Source organism: Falco biarmicus, chromosome 7, assembly GCF_023638135.1.
Source record: "Falco biarmicus isolate bFalBia1 chromosome 7, bFalBia1.pri, whole genome shotgun sequence".
Lineage (NCBI taxonomy): Eukaryota > Metazoa > Chordata > Aves > Falconiformes > Falconidae > Falco > Falco biarmicus.
In genome coordinates this window covers 18,306,611-18,328,578 of record NC_079294.1, presented here as the reverse complement: position 1 = coordinate 18,328,578, position 21,968 = coordinate 18,306,611, and the positions used below count along the sequence as shown (strand labels likewise).

General features: G+C 34.9%; 1 protein-coding gene across 1 annotated transcript in view; it reads left to right on the top strand.

Moving 5' to 3' along the window:
- FMN1 (formin 1) overlaps positions 1-21,968 on the top strand; it is a 148,181-nt gene that overhangs the window by 80,173 nt on the left and 46,040 nt on the right. Inside the window, exons 10-13 of the mRNA XM_056346672.1 lie at positions 965-1,111; positions 4,643-4,702; positions 6,863-6,983; positions 20,984-21,076. Coding sequence (XP_056202647.1) covers positions 965-1,111; positions 4,643-4,702; positions 6,863-6,983; positions 20,984-21,076 — 421 coding nt within the window. The remainder of the gene's footprint in view (positions 1-964; positions 1,112-4,642; positions 4,703-6,862; positions 6,984-20,983; positions 21,077-21,968) is intronic.

The window sequence follows — 21,968 nt, the reverse complement described above, 5'->3', positions numbered from 1 at the left end:
AAGACTTCTATATTATGAGTGACTAAAGACAAGTTTTTCTAAATTATAATAAATAAAACATGAAAAGTAGAATGAGGTGAGAATTAAAAGAGAAATTAAATAGTGACCTAAGGGTATTTAATTTTTTTTTCCGATTTGAAGATTAGCTTTTGATTAGCTTTACTGCCACAAAGTACCCATACTCTACCCCTTGGATTTCTTTGCATGTTCTAACAACAAAAATAGTTACTTAATGTTTCCTTTCCAAAGGAAATCAGTTTTGTATAAGATAGGGAAAGTGGTATTTCCCTCTGTTTACTCATGAGGAGCTCACACTACAATTGATTTACCTAATGTGTAGTATAAGGCTACACAGTTAAGAATTAGGCCTGTGGCCTCAGATTCTTGATTGACAATATAGATATCTTTATAGGTAAATTAAAATAATTTATTAATTCTCCACTGTTTCCAGATTTCTGTTTTGAGGCATAGTACTTTAGTCCTTAGCCCTGGTATATCTGTGTTAAGTATAGATCCAGAAATGTGAATTTCCAGAGTCCAGGACCAACGAGAAGCAGACTGAAGGTGACAGTCCCAGTTGAACTTAGTGGCAGCAAAACCCCCACATCTCCATTTGGCTGTGCATTATGCAAACTCATGATAATCGCCTCATCTGTAAGACTTTTAAAGCCTATTAAGAATGTTTAGTAATCTTCCATTAAACTTTTTTTCATGTACATAGTATATGATGCCACATAATTTGCTTCATATGGATTGAGTTAAACATAGTATCTTAGGCAGATGCAGTCTTAATAAATGCTTCTCCTAAATATTTGATTGTTGTACCAATTTCAGCTTCCTTTCCCTACAGGGGTAAAAACATACAAGAAACAAAAACCCTAGCAAAAATAGAATCTAAAAAAAAACTTTTTAGCTATCATAATTTTTGTGCAATAGAAGTTACAGACTAGTATCCATTTTCCAGGCTTTGCTGAACATGACAAGTGTAAAGGAAATTTTAGGTTTGATTCTGGCTTTTGGAAATTACATGAATGGCGGGAATAGGACACGAGGTCAAGCTGATGGATTTGGTTTGGAAATACTCCCCAAACTAAAGGATGTCAAAAGCAGGGTAAGTACTCATCTTTAATTAAAGATAATTTTTCTTAAGTGTTCTTTTTTTGTTCTATCATTTGTCAAAAATGAGTATTTTCTTCTTGCTATTAGCAAGGCACTTTGTACCATTTTCTTGCTTATTTTCTCCCAACTTTTCACCTCCTCCTATACACGTGCATATTTCCTTAATCTCCAATTTCTCATTCAGTACTACTAAATTAGTTGTCTTATGTGAGAACTTCTGTGTGTCTCTGCTAGAAGGGACTTAATTACAGTAGGGGACAGAGAAGTGAGAGAGCACGGATGAAGTCTTCTCCAGCAAATGTCCCCATTCTTTTTTCTTGCTCTTAACTTAAGGTAGTTCTGTGTGAGTAAAAACATTTTAAAAATCAGGTTTAGGACCAAAGTATCACTAACGGTTCAGTGTACCATATACACTAAGGAATTATATGTAATGGATATAAATATATAATATACAGGTTTTAATCCTCTTCAAAGAGGTTTGTCAGATCCAACAAGATATTTTCAGTCTTTTTGAATTGGCAGTGTAACGGATGTGAGGCATGAGTTATGAACAGCATGGACAAGAAAATGCTCATAGATGGCAGTAAATTATTTTGTCAAAAACTGAGAACCACTAGCACGTTTTTGGTTAGTCATGCTGGGATCAAAGTCAGGCTCAAACAAACTCTTGGCACCTTTTGAGATGAGGTTACTTTGTTCCTTATTTCAGTAGGGTGGAGGAGGAGGTGCTAAATAATGTAGGCAATGGAAACACTGCTCAGAGTCATTCTTTGCCAAAGAACATACCTAGACATCACATGGATATATGAAGCAGCAAGGAATAGGAGGTATTTTCTGCTGATGCTGGTACAGATTTGAAGGGTGAGAAAAAAAACTGCTCTTTCATGTTCTTCCTCTTTTCCTGCATGAAGTACTGTCTTGAACTAGAATGGTAGATTTAAAGCTTTTGTTCCTGTTTATGCTTCATGTATGTAGGGATGTGCTTGTGAGACAGGCAATGTCAGGGAAGCAGTATGTCTAGGGAGCTTTTTATTTTACTTGTGAATACCATCATTAATGAAATGTAAAAACATGTTTGTTGAATTGTTCAGTGAGCAACTCTATTAATAGACTTTTTCCGATGGATTTGAGTCCTTTGTCTCCTAAAGACATTAAGATGCTGGAGTGTGTCCAAAGAGCAACAAGGATAGTGGAGGGTCTAGAGAACAAGTTGTATGAGGAACAGCTGGGGGAACTGGGGTTGTCTAGCCTGGAGAAAAGGAGGCTCAGGGGGGACCTTGTCACTCTCTACAACTACCTGAAAGGAGGCTGTAGCGAGGGAGGTGTCAGTCTCTTCTCCCAAGGAACCAGTGTTAGGATGAGAGGAAACAGGCTCAGGTTGTGCCAGGGGAGGTTTAGATTGAATATTAAGAAAAATTCTTCACTGAAAGGGTGGCCAAGCATTGGAACAGGCTGCCTAGGGAGGTGGTTGAGTCACCATCCCTGGAGGTATTTAGAAGAGGTGTAGATGTGGTACTTAAGGACATGGTTTGGTGGTGGACTTGACAGTGTTAGGTTTACAGTCAGACTCTATGGTCTTAAAGGTCTTTCCCAACCTAAATGATTCTATGATTCTAGTTCTTACTTTCCTCTTCACTGCAATGAGTTCAGCTGTTCCCTATGACCACTTTTCTTCCAATCCTACTCTATGGACAAAGCACGGTACAAACTGCAGCTAAACTAGAACTAGGCCAAGTTCCCCAGTACCCAGGTGTTCATTGGTTGGCCAGCTGCCATGGAGAAAAATGTAAACCAGCTCAGCTTTGCCTGACTTTTCTCAGCAGAAGCGCTAATTTTAGCCTCACTCTTCTATCTAACCATAAACTTGTAAGAATGTAATAATCCCTGGAATAATTTGGCCGAATTTAGCCAGCACGTTCCAAAATAACAGGTTATGAAAAGGAGTGGCAGTTGCATAGTGTAATTGCATAAGACTTGTTCCTCAGCAAAACAAGCTAAAAAATTACATTATTTACAGTTTCCTGGTAGCCAAAATAAATATATTATTAGTTCGGACTAGTCTCCAAAATGCAGAAAAACTCAAAGGGACCAACCACTACAGGCAGACGTGGAACCCCAGAGATAATTGGTAGACCGTATCTGCAAGGAAGATGAATGCAGGGTCTTGTATTTTTGAACACTGAGGTATCCTTCCTGTGTCCCATTTTTCCGTTCTTGGGAATTGTCAGCAAGCACTATTACATCTAGGTAAGCTGTATTCCAGGAGCAAAGGTAAAGTGTCAATGTTAAATATCTCTTATTTCACATAAAAGTTATTTTTTGTTACATGAGCCTAGTATGTTACTTGGTATAGAGATTTTTTTTTTAAATGTAGCTCACTACTTCAAAATCTGTGTTTTGTCATCTGCAAATGCTCTTTAAACCAAATTAATAGGTTTGATAATTTAACATGTAGAAAATAAAGTAACGGGTATATTTTATTCTAAAAGGGCAATCAAATGTTCATGAGTCACTTCAGGGTTTTTTTTGTCACATGACCTGCCAGCAATGTCTTCTAAAACCATTATACCAGTAGAGTGGCTTTGTCTGCATGACAGCAGTGACTTGCTTAGTTAAGAATTTTGCTGGTATATGATCTTAATAAAATATAATGTGCTGCTAATACAAGCGAGGCAGCTCTGTACAGGAAGTCAGACATTGTTCACATACAAATATTAGTCCTGACACCTGTCAATATACAATATGAAAACACATCCAGAAAACCTTCAAAGACATTCCAGATCTAATTCCCTATGTTATGATTCTTTATGTTGTTAAACGATACCCTCTAATGTATAAGGCGCAGTTTTACGCTTTTCCTTTAGTTTGTCTGGCCTATGCTAACCCAATAACATGTAACAACATAGAATGATGTTGTGTACAGTTGTATGGAGGACCGTGGAAATGGTGATTCCACAAAGAGTGTATTAAAATTCATATTTATAAGGCAAAAGGGCATGAAATACACTAATTGTTAGGTAAATGCTGTCTGGTTTTATATTTGGAGTCAAATATGAAAAATATCCATGGCTCTTTCAGATCTTCATTACAGATGAAATGAGACTAGAGGAATCAAGAAATTAATTCAATTCACCTTAATATATCTTAGGTGACTGTAATATTTAGTTAATGTTATAGTCAAGAATAATATTATTTCTTAATATTATTATTTAAATTAATATTGTTATTCAGTAATTCCTTGTATTACTAAAAAAATATACGGGGACAGCTTCTCCCAATGCATGGTTTCTTACCTGGTATTTAGAACCAAAGGCAGCTCTAGGTCGTGTGGTGGTACATTCAAGCCTATGTTACAAAAGATTGATTTTTTTCATCAATAATACTAGGACTGAAGATATTGTGAGTCCTATTTCTCACAGCTATATGAAATAATAATACATTTATTTTGAAATAGAGTAAGTTTTCCGTCACCTGAAACAGTCTTAATCTCACACATTTTTAATAATGTGTTTATTTTTCCTAGGATAGTGGTATTAATCTCGTGGATTATGTCGTCATATATTACCTACGCCACTGTGATAAGGTAAAAGATTTATTTGCTCTATCAGCCTCTCCAAAAGTTAGTTTCTGTAAGAGCCTGACAAAGGGTTGGTATTAGCCTTTTAAAAATCTGAACACAGTAGCTTTGACAGAAAAATAAAATCCATTTCTTTTGCTCTCCTATAATAGTTGTGGACCTCAATAGGTCTGAAATTTGCTATAGGTTTTAAGATAAGGCTTTAGAAAATTTTACACATTAACAGTTGAACTAACCACTGCAGGCAGTTGCCTGCGACTGTTGGGGACTGGGCAGGTGGTCGTTCCGCTCCTGTTTTCTTACATCCTGGTTACTGTGGTGTTGTAAATCTTGTTCTGATGTGGTAATAATGGAAGACAGGAGCATGATTTCTCTCTCTCATGACAGAAAGCAAGGACAGGTTGGTATTTTAATATGGGTGAGTCAGTTGATGGGGATGAAGTTACTGTGGGAAGAGGTGTGGCTGCTGCTTTAAGTGAGTTACATTTATGAGGCTTTTTGATAGGTATCAGCAGTGCCCAGAGTTTTTGAGTGGAAAATTTGAATTATTGTCTTTCAAATGAAAATGTCACTTTTAATTGATTTAAAGTATGTAGTTGCTTATTTTTGAGATTAAGGAGATGGCTTTATCTAATCTTTGAATCTAAGACTAGTGTAATTTTTCATGGCCCTATGTCTGGTTGAATACAAATATTTTTTTCTTTTTCATTTTTGTCTTTTTCTTTTTAACTCTTACATAAGGATGTTGAACTGATGAGTTAGTAATCATAAGTATTTTTTCCAAGAGTAGGACTAAAGTAAGTGAAGACATTTCCCTGCCCATGGAAGGGGGGTTGGACTAGGTGGTTTTTAAAGGTCCCTTTCCAATACAAGCAATTCAATGATTTAATGATCTCTGATGCTGGAGGGTCTGTGTGTCAAGAGCCTGTGGAACAGCTCCTGGGGCTGAGCTGCAGAGGATAAAAAGCAGTAGCAAATACATAGATCTGTGCTTGTATTCTTTTTCCTTTTTTTTTTTTTTTTTTTTTAATGGGGGTGGGGGCTGGTGCTAGGGGGATGGGGAGGGCAGGGAAGTAAATAAAGTGTTATTACTTTAACCTAAGTATCCGTCTTGTAAAAAGCCTTATAACGAAAGCAACTTTGTCTTACCTGTAGTGTGTCTCAATTCTCTGGGTATTGGCATATGTATTCTTCTCTCCTTTTTTAATACTGCTGAAGCTAATGCTTTCTGATTAATTTATTTAAATATTTAAATTTTTCTGCAAACTTTCTACTACACTGTAATTTTACTTCAGGGAGTTTTGTAAAACAAAACAGTTTATCTTCCTTGGGAGGAAATGGACACAGTACAAGTGTCATCCATTGTACTTTTTTCCCCTGAATGTTCATATCTTTATAAAAATATTTTTTCCCTGCTCACAAAACAATTAGTTCTCTAACCTATGAGTTTTCCTTTATTATACATTGAATTTTGTGCACAGGTAATATTTTAAACTCACTAGGATATGGTTATGCACAGCGATGTCATATTAATACCATTTATATACTGGTTAAATTTTCACTGGAGGTACTGCTTTAAACATTGTAAGGGTTTTTTTGGTTGGTTTGGTTTACTTCTGATTTTTTTTTTCTTACTATGCTAAAAATAAGGTACATACTTAGGAATTCCATACAGACATTAACCCATGTAATGTATTTAGCCACATAAACCTTCAACTGTGTATTTTTAATCAGTACAAAATACTTCAGGCAATATATAAATACTGTTTTCAATTTATTCTTACACAGCGTGTGTCATTTAATGAGTTAAGAGAGAATGAAATCACAAACTTTTGGCATGTTGTCTGTTTTTAAGAAATTTCTAATCCTTTATCTAAACCTTTATTGATATAAAATGAACTGAAATTTCTTGAGCTAAGTGTTGTTTTGTAATTTAAAGTGAGCACAGTTTGCTTAACAAAATCGAAAAGGAAGTTTCAACACTCAGAATGGTCAGGATTTCATCATGAATGATATATATGTTGTTTTAGCAAGAATGATTAAAAATATATTCTTTTTGCATTTCTATAGTAGCGTTTCATAGATGACGTTTCAAAAAAAGTAATTTATATCACTGCAAATGCATTCAGCTTTCATAGTGGCCTGTTTGTTTGTTTGTTTGTTTAGGAAGCAGGAACAGACAAGAGTATTTTTCCTTTACCAGAACCACAGGATTTTTTCCAGGCCTCCCAAGTTAAGTTTGAAGACCTAATAAAAGACTTAAGGAAACTGAAGAGAGATCTAGAAGGTAACTGGGAACTTTCACATTTTTTCTGCTAACAACAAAGTGCCATTTAAAATGTGACCTTTATGAGGTTTTCTTATTGCTAATTAGGTTTATAGTGTTGATTCATTTAAGAGTTTTTACACTGTGGCACAAATTACTCACATAAATTAGAAAGAAAAAATCAAACTCATGACTTAATAAAAATGAAAGTAAAGATACTGAAAAGTAATTTTCCCTTTTACAATCAAGAGGTCCCTAAAGAAATTTTTCTGAAATTTTCTTTAGTTATGTGTGAATTTTCCTCTGGCTTCTCCAGAACTGTGTGTTTAACTGTAGATATCTGTTAGTTCCATAACATAAATACTTTCTTCAGTACTTGTCTAACAACAATTTAACAGCTACAAGAAAGAGTTGAATACTATTAATGTAGAAATAAAACACAGCTTGCCAAGGCACAGCAAAGGGAAATGGAAAGCTCCAGTTCAAAATATTTTCACCCTGGGACATAAAATAAACATTTTAAAATGTTTATTATAAAGAGGGGCTCGGAAACCCAACTCATCTATCAATCAAGGTACTGAGTGGAAATAAAGTAGGAAGGGTTGCTCTCTAAATATTCCAAGCAGTTTCATTTTTATTTTGTGCTTCATTTAACTTTCTAAAATAAGTCCAGCAAATGATGACTGAATATTTTAAGCCTGTCTTGTTTCTTAAGGAAAAGTTGCTACTTTTGCTGAAGCAGTTTGGTGTAGAAAATGGAGTTCAGGGAAAGAGTCTGCATAAAACCCTTTCTATAAAAACTTCTGTTTACATTTATATAGCTGCATCAAAATGGACGAGTTGTTTTAGAATCAGAGTTGGACAAGATGATTGTTTTAGATTTTTTTCAATATAAGGCAATGAAAACCATTGCAAAATAATTTATCCTTACAGTTAGAAATTGCTGGATTAGGTCACTGCCATCTTTAGGATAGTTTCAAAGGTTAACAGTGGTAGGAAAGTATCAGTTGTTGTTTGTTCGACCCGGGCATAAGTGAGTGCTCTATCTCCTCTCATCGCTTGGCCCTGTAAACCCCTTGCCCTGCCCTCTTTTGGGCTCATTTGTGCAGAAACTTGATCTGTGTTTGATCGTGTACTTTTTCGGCATGTAGTCCTGCTGTCATGCGTCTTGGGCTTGCAGGATCTGCATTGAGGCTGTGACATTCACATCATATTTGTTCTACATTGCAAAGGCACAGACAGCAAGCAGGAAAAGCTAAACACTTTAACTCTTAAAATAAAAACTTCAGCTTTCTTGTAATCACTGACTTCTAGTTTCTAAAACAAATTTTCTTGTTTATTTATAGGAAATCTGAAAAATCGTTATGTTGAGGTTTTTTTCATAATTCTTCTTTGTAAAGATGTATTTGAAACCCAGCCGAGCCAATTAACATATAAAGTTAATGACAGCAAAGATTTGAAACAAAGAAGGTTGTGGAAATGTTTTCCAGTGTTGGTACTTTATCACTCAGAAATATGCAGCAGAATTCTAACAAGCATTCCTGTGATTATTCTCTTATGTTTAAACAAAGAAATAATAACTCATATAAAAATATTGTATCTCTTTCAAACATTCCCTTTCAATTTTTTTTTTTCTTCAGATAATGCTGAAGTTTATTTTTAAATCAAAATTTTAATTGAAGAGGTTATAATTTTAACACGTACAACAAAGATTTGATGAGTCTCTGTAGTTTATTGTAGCCATTAAAAAGTTGTGGGTGCTGGCAGAATACCAGTGAAAGTCTAAAGCTGAAACAGATGTGAGTAGCAGAAACCAAGTCCAGAGAAGCGTCGGGCCCAGCTATCCAGACAGGCGCGGCCCTTCAGATGTAAATAATTTGAACAATATTAACTGGGGCTGCCAGTGTTATAGGGTACATTGGATTTATTTCACAGTTTGGTTGGCTAAGGTAGTCTTAAGCAGATTACCTTGGAAGTTGGATGAGACAAAGATAATAAACCAAAGAGGGGGTTTCTTCTGTGTCATTAGGGAGCGAACTAATGTTTCTGTTAGTGATTTACTTTTTTTCTGAGATTTGTACAGAATAATTAAAAAAAAAAAATTCACCTCTTGCACCCGAAATGGCAATTTTCATAGACACTTTTCATAATAGCTGTCATTAGTATTTAAAAAAATTTTTTACTAGTTTACCAAGGCATTAATTATCTTTCTGTCATGGTTATTAACATAGGAAAGATTGAGTTATCATGAATGGCATGTCTTAATGGTGTAAACCTCTGGTTTTAAATACCTAGACGCTGTGGAACCAAAAGTTCAAATCTAGATGGAGCACAAACCCTTTCATCCTTTTCAGATAAACAGATTGAGTTCCATACAACTTGGTATTTTGAAGTCTTTTAGATTAGACTTTGAAGGGACAGGCTAACTTCAGTCAAAAGGGATTAAGCTAAAGTTTTGCTCAAAAAATTCAAGCAAATTTCTGGACAACCTTAATTCAACATTTTTTTAAAACATATTCCTGAACAAACTTTATAATAATGAGCATTCTTACATTAAAAATAATGCTTGCATTTAATATAGGCTTTTAAGGGAAAAGACATGCAAATGAGTGTAATATTAAATAGCTAGATAAAAATTTTAGAGTGAAAGCTGGTTCCACTTTGAAGTCACAGGAAAAAGAATTTTTTTTTTCTGTAAACTCATTTTTTCATTCCAGGTCTGTATAGCCTGTATATTTCCAAGGTTTTCAAATTCTACATAGTAGCATAAGCAGATACATTGATTCATTTAACAAGTGTTAGCTTTCCAGTTAATATTTTTTTTTTTTAAAAAAAAAAAGGGTTTGCTTTGCATCAGTATTTTAAGATTGTAAGATATCTTATTCCTTGTCTAGAGCAATGATTTCCACTTTTTCCTTTCCCTATGATGAAAAATGATCTCCTTTTTAGTCTGGACAATACCACTTGATTGCTGTTCTTGTGCAGTAAGTATATAACACTTGAAGTGTGTAATCATAAGAAGATCTTTAGAAAGAAAGCCACTTTACCAAAGTATGATAGACTTGTATGAGTTTTACTGTGAACCTTTTATTCATCTCTCTCCAAAGTTGAACCATCTTAATTATTCAAAATCAGTTGCACTATAGATTGTTTCTGTACATACAAAATACACATTGTTCTTTATTGCAATACAAGAGCAAATTTGTGAAATTTTAAAATGCTGTTCCATTGGTCAAAAGAAAGCAATATTAGATTCATTGTATCATTTACTGTAATGTTCATTATAACTTTTTAGTATTCTTGACCTTAACAACTGAAAGAGCAAAGATATTTATTGAATGGTTAAAGATGGAAACCAAGGTAGGTCCACTCTGAATACTTTGAAGAGTCACACCTTTATTTCTCATAATAAATTACATTTCCTATGAGACTGTAATGTTCAAATTCCATTGAAAATCCAGATCCTTTTGCTTTCACCTTTTTCCATGGCTACCAGTAGAAATACTAGTTGCCATTTGCTTACTGGTATTTTTTCAGTACTGTATATGTTTTAAATTTTTACTAACTGAGTATGAGTGACTGTATATGTAAGTGTTTACACACACACGACTGAAAGGAAATAATTTAATCTAAAATAGAAACAAGACTTCATGGATCAGCTACCTGTAATAGTCAGCTGGATTTCAGTATTACAGGAGACACGTTCTCAAACTGAGGGCCTCTTAACCTAGTTGTTGACAGATCTGTATCTCACATAAATGTTACCCCCAACTTTCCCACATTTAAGTAGTAGAACTTCATCAAAACTTTAGCTTATGGCAACCCCATCTTATAAAGTTGTGTAATCCTTATAAAAATATTTAAAGGGAAGCAGGTAAAAGCTATGTGTGAAAAGCTGAGCAATGACAATGTTACATTGGCTGTTTTCATACAGAAGCATTACAAGTATTTTAAAATCATACACAAATGCAGGCTGGTTGGTTGGAAGGAGCCTCTGGAGGTCCTGTGGTCCAAAGCCTTTGAGCAGGACTAATTTCATATTTAGATTGGGTTGTGCAGGGCCTTAGCCAGCTCAATTTTGAATCTAAGGATAGACATTCCAACACCTCTCTGGCCACCTGTTCCAGTGCTGAATCACTGTTTTTTCCTTATCCTGTGTGAGAATTTCCTGTGCTGCAACTGGTGACTATGGCTCCTTTTTCTTTAGATGTGCATTTCTGAGAAAAGTCTGGCTTCATTTTCTCTATAGCTATTCGCTATATAGTTGAAATGTAGATCCCCAGTTAGCTTTCTCTTCACCAGGCTGAAAATGCCTGGCTTCCTCTGCCTCTTCTTCAAGTGTTTCATTTTATTTTCATTCTCAAATGGCATGACAATATGTATATTCTTTTTCAGATATGAATATGTTTGTGTGTCTGTGTGTGTATATATATATTCTTTTTCATAGAAACAGATCCAGTGCGCTGGATGTGACTAGCATGGTGTTGCCGTACCGATACCAGCATCATAGCTAATTAACCCTGTCTCTTTGCATTGCTGACTAGACCAGACATTGCTTTCATTGAGTGCCTCTTCAGGGAGCTCGGTACCATGTTATATTGCAAAGTGGATGTGTGTTACAAAATTTAGACAAGAATGGAAGAGATTTTAGAAATGATAAATGGGTGGCAATTGAAAAGCGTCACTCATTCGCTATTCTTGCAACCACTATCACTGTAAATAGAGACAAGGAGGAAGCTGCAAAAAGAAGAAATAATCGGTTCACGCTCATTTAAGACTAAAACTGTCTGATTTTCCAGATTTAAAATACTGAACAACATTTGTTTTTAACAAGGATTTTAAGGTAATATATTTACCAATAGGAAAATATACAACATCAGAAAAAGTTTAATCAATATTATTGATTAAAGAAGTTAATTTAAATTTCTTAAATGTGTGTTCCTATCAGAGTTCTCAAACGGAGTTAAAGGTTTTTGCAACAAAATGCCCACTAATTAACTGTAAACCATTTTTGTTACAGAGATTAATTGATGTTGTCAATTAATGGACTCATTTTCAGCTTTTGTTGGATTTCTATGTAAGCACAGATGGAGAACTCAATTGAATGTGTTATTATTTATACAGATGGAATTCTATGCTTAGTTCATATATAATACAGCCTTAGATAAAGTCTGTTATATGGAATAGAGTTTTAGCATAATCATGATACAATAATTATCAATAGGGCAACAATTGTGATGTTGAGAGGTTTTGACCGTTGTGTGATTTGCTTTGTAGACAGTAAGGCTACCGGATCACATCATGAAAATTTTAATCCTATCTGTTTGAGTGTTAACTTTCTAAATAATTTGTTGAATCAATAGATATTTCCCAGTAGAAGGTGATTGATTATTCATTACAGGAGCACAGTATTCAAAAAAGTATCAAAGGTCTTTTTCTAAAATATTTTCAATGAGTTGAAGCCTTAGTCTAATTTAAATGAAATGTTTTAAGTCAACTTGTAAGTAGGGTTTAGACATCTGAGTCACATTAAATGTTCTAGAAAAATTTTCCCAGCAGGAGCGGAGAAGTTGTATGATAACTTTCCAGGAACTAGTCACTTTAATTTTCTTCATATTAATTATACTTTCACATTTTAAAATTAAACTTAAAATTTTGGAAGTGCAAGCAAATAGAAATTTGAACTGTGTTGGAACATGAGGAGCCAAATAGGTGCATGTGTTATGTCTTTAGACATTAGCATAAATGGAGCCTGTTGTTTTGTACCTGGTGAGTATCGCTATATTTTTGCACTGTCCAGCATTTACGTGGTGTATTTTGAGGCAATGCAGAATGATGTAAGGAAAAGATCAAAGGACAGCTTCGTACAGGAAAAGTTATTTTGTTTAAAAGAGTTGACAAAATTATACTTTCTTCCTTCTCAGATTTTTCTGACTACTTTTTGAATAGTCTCTTGCCTCAGCAGGGTGAGATATATTTCAGTTTGTTTTGATTTGGCAAAGATACAACACAGGCATTAAAAAAAACTTTTTGTATGTGCACATTGGATCCTGTTTTACAATGAAACTTAACATTTTGCCAGTGTTCCAGTGGTGATGTTCATATGCGGATACATTAAGTGGAAATTTTCCTAAGTACACCATTTCTTAAAATTCCATTAGATTTTCTAGTTTGTGATAATAGAGAATAATATGAAATGGCTTTAATAAGATTTAGAAATATAATAGAGGAAAGTAGAGTTTATCCCTGGGAGCAGATGTCTGCATGTGTACACAAAGGCGAGGGAGAAAGCTCTCTGTTGGTTAAACAATGGCATACTGTTAATTTTTTCTTTTATTTTTTTTTCTTTGACTGAAGAATCCTAGGAAACTTCTTGTTAAAAATCGTTCTGCAAATGTTAAGATTCTCAAACAAATCTTGGAAATACCATAGTTATGAGTTTCTGTGCACTTTTCTCTGTGCCCTTCCATGTAAATAAATGTGTGCACGTGCTGAGCATTAGGTATATAACTATGTGTTATACATCTGGGAGCAGGTAGCATACGTCTGGGAACAGAAGGAATATTGCCCCTGTCAATGTGTGTGATGGATACTGAATGGTATTGAATGGTAATGCTAGCACTGGGAGGAACAGTGACTTCATATCTAGGGACCTCATCAGCTTTTGCTCTTTGAGGGAGTATGCAGTAAAAGGCAAGGCAGATTTCTGCTAGAATTGAGGCAGTCACATATTTACTGCCAATGATCAAACACTGAAAGTACATTAATTCAGACAGTGGGATACAAATTAGTGTAGTGAGGCTAATTAGCACTTCAAGAAGTGTTCCTGCTACTATTTGTGCTGGTTTTGACTAGGGTAGAGTTAATTTATGAATTTGCATGATTTTAAATCCAAGCACCATGCTTTAGCTAAACCAAAGCCACAAACTCAGTAGAAGAATTCATTAGGTGGAACCTTATAATCTGTCTTGCACATAAAATCAGAGATCCAGCAGTACAGAGGGAAACAGGAGATCACTTCTCTGGCCTCCACAATTTCAGCTTATAAACATAGTCTTTCAACCATTGCCCAGCAATTCTTTTCTATCTGACCCCTTGTTCAGTACGCTAAGTAACATGTTTGTGTGTTTGAAAGGTCTTTTTTTTCCCTAGCACTGTAAAAATCTTGGGTCATCCAATTAAAAATATTATTATTGCTGCTTAAAAATTTTTACTTCCTCTAAATAAGCCAGACAAGACTCTTCAATTTCAAAATACTCATTTGTTTCTTCTGTTCACACAGAAGGTAAATGTTCGGGTTTCTCAGCAGGTTCTGCTAGCACACATTTCTGCACTCACGGCAGATCTTAATGATGTGCGGAGGTCTGTATATTTGGATCTTGATGCTAACCAAAACTTTCTACTCATAACATGTGCTGGAATCACTTAAGAGATCTTACAAAGACTTGACTAGAAAATTTTGAGGGTTTAGTCATATATTCATTTATATGTGCTGTTCAGTCCCTTGCAGTATGCTTATCCACTGAAGGGCGCGCTGAATGTAAACTACTATGTCAGAGAGAATACATTAACCAGAGACTCAGATATGTTGCTATGGTGTGAAAAATATTTAGTTTTACTAGCAATCTTTGTTCATTTTATTAAATGTGTTCTTAGGAAACAATCTTAACAGAAAGGTTTTTAAATTATTTGTATAAAATGTTGATACCCTTTGACAAAACAAGGAGCAAAAAATTTTCTTTTAGATTAGTTGAAACTAATAGAGGCCTGACAGTTCCTCTGCGTGCCATCACATACTGGAAAAGTTCAAAACGAACTTAAAAGAAACAGGCAAAAACCCCTCACAAATCTTAAATCTGAAAGACAAAGCCAGAATACCTGATCAAACTTGGGAAAATTGTCAAGATGTCTGACTCCCCACTTCCGTTAAAACTCCATTAGAACAGGTGAGCTTTAGAGGGTGTTTTGTATGCCACCAATTCTATTATTTCACGTTACACAGCTTAGGACTTACTATGGAAATGTTTTTTCTGTCTCATTTATATGTGAGAGCTTGAGCACCTAAACAGATACATGTTTCTCTGTGGTAGGAGGGAAATATATTTCAAACAGAGAAGGATCAGACTGTTTGAAGTTGCACTTATTGGTGTCTATCCTCTGAAATGTTTTTTTTAAGAAAAACAAAATACTAATGAGCGAATAATTGTACATAGAAGCACATTTCTTTTTCTAAATTAGCTGAAAACGTTACAGAACAGTAACTATGCAAGTGATTAGTAGGTTAGAATGTTGCAGTTAGTTTTATATGTGCTAGCGCTTCTTTTGCATTAAATTCTTGACCTTTATTTAAGACAATAAAAACAAAGCTGGAGAATAGAGTACCACCACAATTTGATCCTCTTCTACATTTTTCTGAGATACTTTTGTCTCAAAAAGCCTCCCACCCCATTTCGTGGCATTTCCCTCTCTACTTGATGCAAAGGCTTTTGTATGAGTCAACCCAGCTTTGTCTAGGGTTTTAGGGCTTGAACCTTTATTGTGTTGCTGTCATTGAAAAGATCCATTTACTTGCAAGGTTGTAATAAGCACAATAGCTGTAGATGGCACTGATATAATGAAGGTGGTAAAGGTACCTGCAGTAAATACGTAACTAAGTTGCATGTAATAACAAGAGAGTATAACCAAGTCCTGCAACAGTGTCTAACGGGGACACAGAAGCATCTCCTCTAACTTCTTAACTTGCCAAGTTGTTTGTGAGTAAGAAAATGTAATAAAGCAAAACCAAACTAAATAATGAGGAACTTATGTAGCACTTGCTGAGTGATTTAAATTTATGCTTTTTATCTGAAGTTTATTAGATTTTATTGCGGTATATAGGCCCAAGGAGTGTAGCAGACTTCTGCACTGTAAAAAAAATGGATCCTCTCGTACAGAAATTTGTGGTTATTTAATGCTACATTGAATTAATTTGTGGTATGGGTTCAAATCCTCTTTGAAACAGAAAAGATAAGGGTTCTAAAAAAACCTGCTCGAATAGTAACCCTCCTGTCAAAGCCTGCATTATAACAAGAAAATGAAATAGCAAGTTTGGCAGTATAACCTGCCAGGCTGGGAGCAGGCGAGGGGTGGGGGCATGCTCAGCAGCTTGCACAGTGGCATAACTCATGGGGGATAGTGTCAGTGACAGGTTTATAGGAATTCATGGTGTTGATACTTGGTTTCACTGTCAGGATGATTCCTTTAAATGCTACTGGTGTGTTCTGGTGAGTAAATAGTTAGTAATTTACTGTTATCAACGTTAAACTATTTCTGGTTTTGCACTTGCTTTAAAAATGGTGCTTAAAAAATTCCAAGTCCTGTCTGATTGACACTGAAATACCCTTTACGTGGAAGTTTGTTTATGGGCAGTGATTCTTTTGACAGATTTACAAGTGTCTGTGGAGTTTTAAAAGACTATTGCCCAATAGGCATTAAGTGAGAGACATTCTATTTTGTAAATATTTTCACTTATATTGGGGATTTTTAAAGAACTTTTGAGCCAAGTACTGCATTAAATCTGAAGACAGTGGCAAACTGATAATCAGCAGTTTCCAGCTTTGTTTTAATGTTTTGCTAATGGTTTCCATTTCTGTGGCCAAGATTTGCCGTCGGTGAAGCATGATGTACATCCAACAATTTCTAAGGGCTTTTCAAGTACTATTGCACACTTGCTTTTTCTTTTTTCTTTTTTTTTTTTTTTTTTTGCAATAGCTCATTTAGAAATAAACAATGTTTGAAGTAGCTTATTACATTTAATTTCACTAATATAAAATGCATACCAAGAAAATGAACCAAAAGTTTATTACATTCAGGTTGTTTGTTTTCTCAAATTATTAATTTGGAATGAGATGGTGAGAGAAGAAGTGTGCATGTGCTGTCAGATTCCTCAGAATTCCTTCAGATTCCTCAGAACTTCAGAAAGAATTTTTTTCAGAAAGTTTTTCAGAATTTATTTCGAAGAAGGAATGCATAATAGGATGCTTTACCACAGAATCTTTCTAATAAAAGCCTTGCTAAAATAATTTTCTTTTTTAAAAAAGAAAGGGTTTATATTGTAGTGAATATGAGAACAAAATATAAGAAAATCATGCAATGGTCCCTCACACATGTTATATAGCATTTTTAGCAAAGATGATCAGGGCAACTGATGGAACAGGACTTCTCAGTTGTAATTTTTTATGTAATTTTTGGCATGACTTGATAACTTTATGGTTTTTTAAAGGAAAATTTTTCAGGTAAATTTCTGAGTAAACAAACAAACAAAAAAGAACTTACATAACAGGAAATTCAGTGAATGTTTGTTATCAGAAACCTCTATATTATGTTGTGCAGAGCTGAGTCAGGTCATACAGTTGTATGATAGCCTTTCACCAGTATTACAAATTACAACTGCCATTTTAATCAAAACCTTTGATTTAGCCCTGTCATGAAAATCTTTCTCTTCTGTCATGTGTGTCTTTATTTGTATCTGATTTGTGATTCCTTTGAACAGACTTCCAGCATTCTTTGCTATATCTATCCCCAGGCAAATGTGGTGATGTTCCAGAGTTCTTCAGCCTAAAAGCTACATTTAGTTGGTGGTCCTAGCCTTCATTTTCTTATAGGTATTGGACAAGGAATCATTATTCTGCATAGGACTTTTCATTATTGAAGGGAATACTGAGACTGGCGAGATTTCAGCAGGAATGCAAAATTTTTGACACTGCAGTTCAAGCTGAAGTTCATGACTGCCTTCTGCCAGTGACTCCATACCTATGTGATGTGTCTTATTTTTAACATTAGCAAGTAAATAAATTCAAGTTTTATTCAGATATTTCACTGCAGTTAACTTTAAATGGAATTAGTTAACCTCCAGTTGCCCAGATAATTTTTTGTTTGTTTGTAGACCAAAAGTAAAGGTTATTGAGTGAAGTATAACAAGTTAAAGGATTAAGCGCTGTAGGGCAAACATGTTGCTTTTGTGATTAACAGATTTTCACATCATAACCCTTGTCCTTGATTCCTTTAGCTCAAAGCTAAAACTTTCTCGGAGCTCTTCAGTCTAGTTTGACACTTACCTGAAAGAACTTCAGGAAGTAAGGGGATAGATTTTAGTTTTAGATAAATATCATCTGGATAAACATCATCAGCAGACAGAATCGTACAAAGGTCTCTTTTTAAGGCTTTCCAGAGTCTGCCAGCATTTATTTGACTTCTTTTGTCTCTTTCAGTTTCATTGTTTCAAGATGACTTAAGCAATGCAAACTGCTGTCACATTTTACCTCATCTCATTTCAAACTTCTAGAGTTTTAATCAGGACCCTTGATTCACTTATTCTGTTCCTTCTACCTCATTTGCTCTTCTGTACCTGCCTTCTTGCTCTTCCTCTTCTCTCATGCCAAATGTTGATCTTCTTGTTAAGGATGTTAGGATTCTTCTTAAGAATTCACTATCCAAAACAGCTTTTTCTCTATACACTGGTACTTCTTGTCCATATTTTCCTGTAGCTTTTGTCTTCTGATTAAGGTTAATGTTAGTCATCTTTATTAATAAAAAAGTCTATTAAATTTCTTTTTAATTTAGAAGCAATTCATTTTAATCTTGGTCATTTAAACATTTACATGGGACTTATGTGAGTAACCTTTCCAAATCTTGCGTTATTAAAGCTTGTAGGAAGCATCTAGGAAGATTTCAATACTCCAGACAGTGTATTAGCAACACTATATGTTTGGGAAAATGCCTTTCTAGAATATGTTAAGAGTATGTTTAGATACTACTGTAGCTACAACTCATCATATTATGATACATATTCATAGAAATCTACATTTGTATGGATTTATAAAAATCTAGTTATATAAAATCATTATAAAATAATTATTGGCTTGCAATTGCTGCAACCTTAAATGATTGTAATAATCATGTGCATTCTATAGTCACTGTGTGCCAATTGCCTGAACATTATGTGTACTAACACTTTTGCGCTTTAGTCATTTTATACTTATCTAAAATAATTTCTAGGTATTGCCTTATATGATTTTCTGTAGATTTGTTTAAACACAATGAAAATGCACAAATCTGTAGCTTCTGCTTTGTTAAAACTTCCAGTCAGAAACTTGACAATACTGTCTCGGTTATTTTGTTAGATTTTTTCCCCTATACAATTGTGATATGTCTGTCTTCTTCGAAAATAAAGTGTTACAATTTGCTTGAATATCTGTAGAAATCTTCTAACTCTACAAACATAAATGTTAAGTATACATTCATTTCATTCAGTGTATCATAACAGTCATGGAAAGTTCAAATTTTTACTGGTGAAGAGGCATGTATCATGAAAAAATAATCTTTAAAAGTTGCATGAACTCCCTGATTGCTGATTTGTTTTGCTTTATTTAATTTATTAATGACACAGAACTGAGCAGCTTGTAAAAGACTTCTTTTCCCCATCTGGTACGTTCAAGTCAATGCTCCATTCTGCCTACTGTCTGGCATACAAATAAATATCCATTAACTTTTCTCTGAACAGTTTCAAAGGTCCATCTTATGCTACAGGTTGAAAGACTAGAGATTAAAGATAAACTTTATAGCGTAGCCTGGGTCATTTTACTTGAGCTCTGGAGCTCCACAATAATGTCATGGTCCACAACCTACATGAGTTGTGGAGGGATGCTAAATTAAAATAAACACTTAGATGGGAACAAGTATCTTTTCAGCATTTTTCTGTAACAACTGCCCAAAAATATTTCTGGTCTCAATTAATTGAAAAGCTGTCTTTTTTAGTAAGTCCTGGTGGTCCAAGGATATTTTAGGTACACTACTAGTCGTACAATAAATTGTATGCATCCCATTGACTTTTTTCATGGTGCTGCAAACTAACATGACATTTTAATTACAAATCCTCAACTTCTGTTTTCATGGTTGTGCATTAATTTTTGCTGCAATAAATTGAATTATATAGTGGTGGTAGCAATATTATGTAAAATATGGTTCATGCAGCCAAACTGTAACTCTCAGGTTTAACTCCAAATTAAATTTCCATCTAAATTTAGCTTCTTGGGAATGAAGAGTTATGGGAAAAATAAAAATCTTACAGTAGTTCATAAATTCAGTTGCTAAATGGAAGGCAATTGCATTTTGATTTCTAACAGTCTCAGTTCATCTTTAATGTGGAATGCTGGAATCTGCAAAGTTTACTAGAAGTTCTAGGAATGTCAAAATTCATTGGTAACTAACCAGGAGGTTTTAGAAAGTGACATGGCATCAGGTCTTAAAACAACAGATAGATTAAATAGTAAACAAATTGCAGTTAGATGTAAGTTAACTTTTTTACAGACTTCTACTATTCATATCACGGCCTGGAATTTGAATACCTAAGTAAAGCTGAATTCCTGCATCTGTGTTAGGAAACATGGTTGAGGATAGGATGCCTGGCACTGACTGACTGAAATCAGTCCAGATAGAAGGCATCCTCCACTCACCACAGAAACAAAGTTTAGTCTTTTAAATACCATCTAGAGCAGGGGGTCCTCAAACATTTTAACCAGGGGGCTGGCACGCAGATGAAGTGGCAGGCAGCCATCTGTGGCTGCTTGGTTTCCCCCCCCACCCCCCGGCGGGGGGGGGTCTGTAAATACCGGGGGCCGGATTGAGGACCCTGGGGGGCCGTATCCGGCCCGCGGGCCATAGTTTGAGGACCCCTGAGCTAGAGTTTGTGTGTGAGGCAGTCTGTGTTAGTGGCAAGTCTCAGCAAATACCTGGACTTTTAGGACAAAGTCATTACTAAAGACGAATTCCACTCTTTAAACACGTATAGAATTTTCTATTTGGTATGCTAGACTAGTGTGGTATTTTTTATTTTAACATAATTGCTGGATTCCTTAATGCTTATTTATTTCCATTTCCTTTAAAGTCTTGGTGACTAATTTAGGTGTAGCCTTCTACAGTGTTGATATCTACTTCTGGTAGGCAAATTATGTCACAAACTTTCTTTCAACTTCTTTTTGTAGCCTCTGAAAAGCAGATGAAGTTAGTTTGCAAAGAGTCTTCTGAAGAGCATCTCCAGCCCTTCAAGGAGAAATTAGAGGAATTCTTCCAGAAAGGTAATCACAGTTGAAAGAAAAAAATATTGCTAAATAATGTAGTGGTTTGAAGGTTGTGCATAACATAAGCTGCATTAAATATCTGTTGCCACTGAAAATATCTATCATCTGTTATGGATTATGTTCCTGATGTGCCTAATATATACTAAGAATATGAATAATATTTATGTAGATCTTGGACATCACTTGTCAAATATAATTAATCTCACTCAATTCCTATTTGTTATTTTCTGCTTTTTTCTTTATCATTTTTTATAATCAAAATGGAAAAGATATTCATCATAGACCAAATTTATCAGAGAGAATATAAACCCACAGGTTTATAAAAGACTAGAACGAAAAATACCCTTCTAGAGAAAGCCCACATATATACATGAAGTAATGGTATCTTTTGTCATAGTGTGGTCTTATGAAGTAACTAATTCAGATTTAAAGATTTTTGTCTTGTGTGCAACAGAAATAGGCATAAGGAAGTGATTTACCAGGACAGAGTACAGAGACAACAGGGGTGAGATCCAAGGTCCCATTTGATCATCAGTTCAAGACAATGTAAACGCAGGTTTCTGTTGAAAAGACAGTTCTGCTCCCTCCTGTTTCCCAGATTATGTGTTCCCTGTTACCTGCTTCTGCCAGAAGCGTATCTCTGGAGCTGTGCAAAAATAAATGAGGGAATAGATTATTTCCCCGCCCTCTGCCAAATTGTAGGAGTACAGACTACTCGGGTAATCAGAGTAGAGTGTTGCATTTCTGATGACTATATTAAGAACTGTTAAGAATTAAATATTACCAAAGAACTAGTATTTGTCACAGAAACTGTGAACAGTTTAACAATTTACTGTTTTGGTCGCAAATCCAATACACAGTACCATACAAGCTGCTATGAAAAAACTCC